The sequence below is a fragment of the Ipomoea triloba genome, chromosome 7, assembly GCF_003576645.1.
Source record: "Ipomoea triloba cultivar NCNSP0323 chromosome 7, ASM357664v1".
Lineage (NCBI taxonomy): Eukaryota > Viridiplantae > Streptophyta > Magnoliopsida > Solanales > Convolvulaceae > Ipomoea > Ipomoea triloba.
Genome location: NC_044922.1, coordinates 13978811 through 13986776, shown reverse-complemented (window position 1 = coordinate 13986776; position 7966 = coordinate 13978811). Strand labels below are relative to the sequence as shown.

General features: G+C 46.0%; 2 protein-coding genes across 2 annotated transcripts; both read right to left on the bottom strand.

The window, feature by feature from the left end:
• Positions 1–4102: 4102 nt before the first annotated feature.
• Positions 4103–4672, bottom strand: LOC116024181. Its single transcript, XM_031265082.1, has one exon. The coding sequence runs from the start codon at positions 4670–4672 to the stop codon at positions 4103–4105; it is 570 nt and encodes a 189-aa protein (XP_031120942.1).
• A 60-nt stretch (positions 4673–4732) lies between these two features.
• LOC116024180 lies at positions 4733–5998 on the bottom strand. Its single transcript, XM_031265081.1, has one exon. It carries the CDS (start codon positions 5996–5998, stop codon positions 4733–4735), a length of 1266 nt encoding a protein of 421 aa, XP_031120941.1.
• Positions 5999–7966: the final 1968 nt, after the last annotated feature.

The following is a 7966-nucleotide window of genomic DNA, read 5'->3' as shown; positions in this document are numbered from 1 at the left end:
CCACCACACACCAAATGCAACTACTCTCGTAAAATTCACCACCACACCATTCTACGTTATAAAATGCACCACTGGACAAATTAAAACACACCATTCCCCCATACCGAAATACACCACTCAATTCAAATGCACCAACAAAATTAAAACACACCATTATACATTATAAAATGCACCAGTTCTCAGATTAAAACACACCACTTAACCACCACACACCAAATACACATACTATTGCGAATTACACCAATATTATCTCAAATGAGCCAGATTAATGTTGATAATGCACAGACTATTGCGAATTACTCCATTCTCGTTCCTCTATTTTGGAGTCGACCTGTGCGTTTGTTTGGAACGGAGCGCTCGTTGCTGGTGATGGAGTCCCTTCTATGCTCGTCTGGTGTTTGTTGCTCAGTGCTCGTCGACTGATCTGTTTTGAAATTGTAGTGAATTGTCAACATTATCCTTCCCGTTCGCGTAGCTAAAGATCAAGCGCCTGTATTGTTTGGATTTAATATGAAGCCTTAGATCATGGATCTAATGGTGCAAATCAGGCACACAGCCGCACGGGGGAGGCTGGCCGCATATGATGGGGCCTATTTTTTGATTAAAGAGAGGGTTACACCCGAACAGCACTAGGGCAGAGCGCCCGAGAACACAGAGACCCTCCTATAGAACTTAGCCCCCATTTTATCCTCCCTAATTTTATCCTCTAGCCCAGGCGGAGCTTCGTCCCAGAAAGTAAGTCCCGTTGGATGAGAGTGGGCGCTTTTAGCGAGCATATCAGCAGCTTGATTCTGTTCTCTGAAAACATGGTGGAAAGAAATATTTGTAAAATGCTGAGCAAGTCCAAAACACCTGGAAACAATGTTGTTGGGGAGATTTGTCCGTCGAGAAACCCCATTTAGGACCTGAATTAGAGACTTTGAATCACTTTCAACAATAATGTTGTGCTTTCCAACAGATAAGGCAGCGTGAAGTCCATGGAGCACACCCCAGGCTTCAGCCTCATCACTCGTACAACGGCCAATTTTACACATGAATCCCCGGATCCAATTCCCATGGTGATCACGTAGCACACCGCCACAAGCAGCCATCCCAGTAGTCGTTGCACAGCTGCCATCAATATTAAGTTTCAAGAAATCCATTGGTGGTTTAGTCCATTGCACCTGCACATCAACCGGGACTCCAGTGCTTAGCCCCGACACTCGAGCCTTGTCGAACGCAGTCACAATCTCAGCTGATTGTTGCTTTACCCAGCGCCTTTTATGATCCATAGTGGCGCTCCGGTCATTGAATACTTTATCATTCCGCCATCTCCAAACCCACCATAAACGAATAGCAAATCAGCATTGATGTTTGCGTCCAACCAGTGCTCCCAATCAAGATTATCAAGTCGACGCATGGTGCCACTGCTAAGAGCATCCTCCCATAGCGGTTTCGCCTCCGCACAGCTCCTGAACAGGTGGTTGAGATCCTCCGCATGACCTGCACAGAACACACACCCAACATTAGAAGTCATATTACATTTAGCTCTTTCCACGTTCGTTAGGATACGACCGTGTTTCACCATCCATAGGAACATGCTAATCCGCATGGGAACTTTGAGACCCCAAATTCTTTGCCAATCGTAATGTCCAGAGGAGATTGTAGAAGTCATAATAGAATCATAAGCCGCATGAATAGTGAACTCATCGCTCTTCCCCCATCGCCATCCAACATCATCCTCGTCAGTCCAATAACCAGAGAGAATATAGCCTGCTAGTTTATCGCGCTCTGCAGTCGGTAGTGAATGGTGGATTAAATCCCATTTCCACCCCGTTCCCTCTTCCCAGTAATCAGCTACTGTGGCATATAGGTCCGACAGGCTCACGGGGGCGCTCATCACATTATACAAAGGGTATTCCTCGATCCATTAATCCATCCAGAATCGAGACGTATGTCCATTCCTAACAATTTTATGCAACCCATTCTCTACAATGGTGTCAGCCGCCACAATGCCCTTTCAAGCATTCGACGCCTTTGCCCGACCACCCTGAGAATACTTGCTGGACAGAGTCCTCGCCCAAAGACTATCTTTCTCTCGCCGGAGACGCCACCCCAGCTTGGCCATGCAAGCCATGTTCAGGTCCTGTAGTTTGCGAATACCTAGGCCCCCCTCATTCTTCGGCCTCGTGATAGTGTCCCAGTTTACAAGATTAATCGTGTGTATCATTTCCACCTCCTCCCCAGATGAATCGACGAGTTTGCTTCTCAATCGCTTGACAAATCCCCTTAGGCAACACAGTAGTCTGCATAGAGTAAAATGGGATTGCATTAAGAACTGACTTCGCCAATGTTACTCTCCCTGCCAGTGAAAGGAGCTTGGCCTTCCAACCTTCCAACCTGTTATTCACCCTATCCAGCAAGCTTGTAAACGTGCGGCAAGTGACGCGATTATGGATGGAAGGGACACCAAGGTATTTGCCCAAATCAGTTGTACGTGCTATACCCAACCTTGCCGAAATATCCTCCGCCATTTCCGAACTAGTGTTCTTAGAGAAGAATACCTGTGATTTGGTGAAACTGATCCTTTGACCTGACGCCTCACAAAAACTATTAAGGCAGTCCTGAATAACCTCCGCTTGCTCAGACGTTGCCTCAGAAAAAAGTACCATGTCATCCGCGAAGCAGAGATGTGATAGAATCGGTCCTGCAGCGTCCAATTTAATCCCTTTCCACTGCCTAGTTTCAACCTTATGGGAAATTAGCTGACTTAGTTTTTCGAGGCAAAGCACAAAGAGTGCAGGTGACATGGCGTCACCCTGACGAATACCCCTCGGGGGGAGAACTGCTGTAAACGATCCCCGTTCCATAAAATCGACATGCGGGGTGTTTCTACACAGGCCATAATTAAATTAATCCACGGCGCTCCAAAACCAATTTCGTTCAGAGTACGCCGAATGAAACCCCACGATAGGCGATCGTAGGCCTTTTCAAGATCAATCTTGATGGCCATAATTCCACTGGAACCCCGCTTCACCCGCATCGTATGCATGACTTCCTGATAGATGAGAATGTTATCCGTGATTTGTCTACCAGGCACAAAAGAGCTCTGGAAAGGACTGACAACCTTCGACAAAATTTGCTTTAGACGATTAGTAATGGTCTTTGTAATAATCTTGTAACTAACGTTACATAGACAAATCGGTCTGAACTGTTTAACGGTTTCAGGTAACTCAACCTTAGGAATGAGAGCAATGAGGGTATCATTGAGGCCTTCGGGTAGGCAACCAAAGCGGAACGCATTTTGTACCATTTCGAACACACTCTTCCCAACTGTGTCCCACATGCGTTGATAGAAAATCGCTTGAAAACCATCGGGGCCTGGGGCTTTAAACGGCGCCATATCAGAAACCGATGCATGCACTTCGTCCATCGTTATCGCAGCGTCAAAAGCCGCCCAATCCTCAGTGGAAATCGATGGGAAGGTCCCATCCAAAACCCTGTTGGGCAAGATATCTACCTCACAAGAAAACAACTTCATATAGTAATCCCGAACGTGAAGCTTCAGCTGATCAGCATCACTGATCCAATCTCCAGTATCCATACGTAGGCTTTTAATCATGTTTCGATTACGCCGAACGGTTGCTGCCGCGTGATAATAGGCTGTGTTTCTATCTCCTGACGTGATCCACTCCTCCCTAGAGCGTTGGAACCACAAGATCTCTTCTTGATAAAGAATCTCTTGGTATTCCTCCATGAGCTTTTTCTCCAACTTTGCGAGCCCACAATGATGCGCCAACACAGTTTTCTTATGGTGAAAAATGTTCCAGAAAACCTCCCTATTCCAAATAGTCAGCGCCTCAGTCATACAAGGAAAATTTTCAGATAGAGCTTAGTCCGGTCGCCAAGCCCGCTGAACAATCTCCTTGAGGTGCTTAGAAGTTAACCATGCCGCTTGAAACTTGAAAGTCGGATTACCCCGCCTAGCATTGCCTCCCCCTAGTCGAATAAGGATAGGGGTGTGATCAGATGACACCCGTGGGAGGTGAGTAACATCTGCATCTGGGAAACAGTGTCTCCAGCTAAGGTTGCACAAAGCTCTGTCAAGATGTGCCCCTTTTGCCTACCCGGTGGTCACACCTTTGGTCCAAGTGAACTTCGGACCAGTGAAACCCAGGTCCAACAGTCCTTCGGTCTGAATCCAATCCACAAAGTCCACACTATGTTGCACAGAGTAGGCACCGTAATTTGACGTCTCGGACTGATCAATAATTGAGTTAAAGTCCCCAGCCACCAACAAAGGACCCGAGATTCCTCGCTTGACTGAACAGAGTTCCGACCAAAGCCTGCGCCGTAAATGGTGTGTCGGACTTCCATAAACCACTGCACAAAACCAGGGGGTCTGACCCGCCGCCTGTACCTGTAGGAGCACAAACTGAGGGTGAGTAAAAATGACAGACACCTGCGAGTGATCGTTCCAAAGAACCCAAATCCCACCGCTGACACCAAAAGCCTCTACTCGGATCCAGTCAGAAAAGCCCAACTTCAAACAAATAACGTTCGCTTGGGAACCCGAGACTTTTGGTTCAACAAGGCCGAGGATACCTGGCCTATGAGACTGAATAATTTGTTTCAGGACGCGGTGAACTCCTCTTCCACCAGCTCCTTGACAATTCCAAACAACAATATTCATGAGAGAAAAAAAAACAAAAATAGAAACTGCAAGAAAACAGAGAAAAAACACAGAGGCAAACTAGACTGCAGGGGAAGCAGCGCCCCCGTCCATCGCTAGCGTCGTTTGCGGCGAGTCATCATCCATAATAACGTCGCCCTCATGGTCAACCCCACCCGGGGGATCCTCGTGGTGGTCAGTAGGAGGCCGAGTGTTCACAGGAACGTCAGCCGCGATGGAATCTCCATTCTGGATCACCGTAGAACGGATAACCTTTCCTCCTTGAGCCCCTCGATTGATCACATGTTCATCCTCCTCCGCTGTCCGTCTGGAACTGGACCCAGTAGTTCTTCTTCCCTGAGATGGCTCTTTTCCTTTCTCCAACTCAAGTCGTGGGGAATCCCTTTCATTATTTTGTTTCTCGTTAACGACCACATTTGCCCTCCTAGATTTACCTCCTAGGCCCACTGGCCTCGACTCGGTTTGAGGACTTTCATTACTTTCAGCTGCAACCTGGTTTGGTACGTCCTCATTCTCTTCTCTGGATCCCAGTAAAGCAAATCTCGACCCAGTTGCAGGGGTTTTCTCCTTGTTATTGCTGATGTTTACTCTCTGCAGAACACCTTCTACTGGACGACCCTGCCCCTGTTGGCCTCCCTGCGGCCGCCTCTCACGCCTGGTTGCTATCATCCAAGGTCCATATGGGCGACTTCCATGCAGAGACGACCTGCCCGCACTCACGTCCCTTGCCTTTACCACATTAGGACCCTTGTCATGGTTTTGGACTGTCATCTCTACTGCCGTAACAGGGGCAGAATCTTCCGCTTCCCCTTCCTTAGGGCATGTAGGACAGGAATTCTGGCGATGGCCATACAACCCACATGAAAAGCACACCAGGTGGATTCCCTCATACGCAACATGCCACACCCTATCCTCCAATGTGAACCGTGACACCAAAGGTTTAGTAATATCGATCTCCACACATACGCGTGCAAACTTGCCTTTAGACACCAAACTCGTAGTATGATCTACACGAATGGTACGACCAAGTTTGTTTCCTACCTTCCTTAAACACAGCAGGTTGTAATACTCAACCGGCAAGCTAGGGAAACGAACCCAAACAAGGACTTTTTTTGTGGTATCTGTAAGCGGATCGAAATTAGGCACCCATTCCTTCACGATCAGGTAGTGATCCAGGATCATCCACGACCCCTCCAAATCGTCGCGGATCCCGAATTTGACCAGGAAGTAATCGTTATCCAAAGCAATGAGCTCCATTCTCCCTTTGGGTCGCCACAGCGAATTCAAGCGCCGCAGCAGATAAGCGTACCCAACCTTGCGCCCCATTACTTTGATGATCAAAGTTTGCCTCTATGGCTCGCGAATACGTTTTTTCTCTTTGGCAGTCAGACGAATCGTGGGACACGTTGGGTCCTCATCCACCTCAACCTCCTCCGCGTCCTCCTCATCCCCCTCTGCCTCGTCGGCTCCATCATTCGCCAGCAGAAACGGAGCAATTCCAGTACCATTCCCGACTACCTTCTCTAAGTATGATCGCGCCGGATTGTTACCCGCCGAGTCCAAAGGCACCGGTGAAGGCACCACAGAGCTGCGATCAGCCGCTATCTCCATTGGTGTGTCTGGGATCACCTCCGCCTGATCCGGATCAGGGACGTTGCAACCAATACCATCCTGGCTCCCCAAAGGCGTCTCTGCCACCACTTCCACCGATTCCATCGCTTGGCACCCTGCCTCCTCCGAAGTCGACGACTCACCCACGATCTCCATCGCAGATGCAACAGGACCGCCGACAATGTGCTTCGTCTTCTTCGTACTACATTCGAGCAGATCGAGATCCTCAACTGACCGTTGGCTAGAGAGCGTTTTCGAACTCATGAGCGTTTTGATGATATGATTACTAACTAGATTGTTGTTGTACTGTTGAACGTACAATAAATGCAATCGAAAGATTAATTCAATAGGCCTTGGAAAAAATTATTGCAACTAATCCATCCATTACCAAAAAAAAAAAGAAAAAAAAAAGAATATGGCCACGTCTCAAAAGTATTTGAGAGATCAAGAATCACAGTTCACTTCGAAAGTTATTCAAAAAGCATGTTTGTTACCCAAACACCATTCATCATTTCACAGCAGGGTCAAATGTAACTTATATGCAAAACCCAAATTAAAAGACACAATGCTTTGAAGGACATTTCACTAAGTTGATTTATCTCATTGTGGTTCTTTGTTGACTATATGATCACAAGGCAGAGTTACCCATACACACCATTGGGTAGTGATTGTGGACTTCCCTAGTCATTCAAAAAATAAAATAAAATAAAATAAGAAATCAATATTACAAATTGCAGTAAGAAGATTATATATAGAAACCAAACTTGTGGCAAGGGTTCGCAATCTTGGCAACAAATATATAATAGTGAGGTGTGAACCCTCAAGTTGATCTAGTGGTATGTGGTCAAGAACGCAGTTATAAATTTGATCAAGGGAGAAGGGACGAGATCTCGAATCCTTCAAGGGTGAACTTTCACATACTATAAGGATAAGGATAATGAGGCAATTAGAAATTGTGTGTGACAAGTACGAGAATTATGTTTTATCATTTTTATACTTTTTTTTTGGAGAAAAAATTACTTTTGTTTCAATGCAAAAGTGATCTCACATTTGGACATTATAAGGCAAATTATTAAAACTATAAAGAGCGGAAGTAGAATGAAGCTAAGGGATTAAGCCAAATGAGCTAAAAGATCAGCACCGCAATATAATTAGCTTGGCTAAAACATGTGTGAAAGAAACATTAAGATATGTTCGAAGATAAGCTACTAACAAAAGAAATGTAGGCAAAATAAATTTAGAATAGGAAAAAAAAAGTTGTGTTGTTGATTACACTGTTTAAAGAGTCATTTCGTTGGGACAGTGGGTATAGTTAAATTAATTGGTGTCACTCCTTAAGGTTAGAAAAACTATATATAGTATATATGTGCACCCGCTGTTATAGATTGGAACCTACGCAAATTATATGGTGGACCATGGTCCACAATGCATTGTGGACCATTATCATGGCTGATACTGCAGTTGTGTTGAACGGATACTGTAGTTGTATGTGTTGAAAAGATACTGCAGTTGTGTTGAAAAGAAACTGTAGTTGCATGGAACAGAGGACATTCATCCGTTCAACACAACTGCAGTATCAGTTCTACACAACTGCAGTTCCAGACGGATGACACGGCCTCTGTTCCGCGTAACTGCAGTTTCCTCTCAACACAACTGCAGTATCCGTTCACAATATCAATTCCA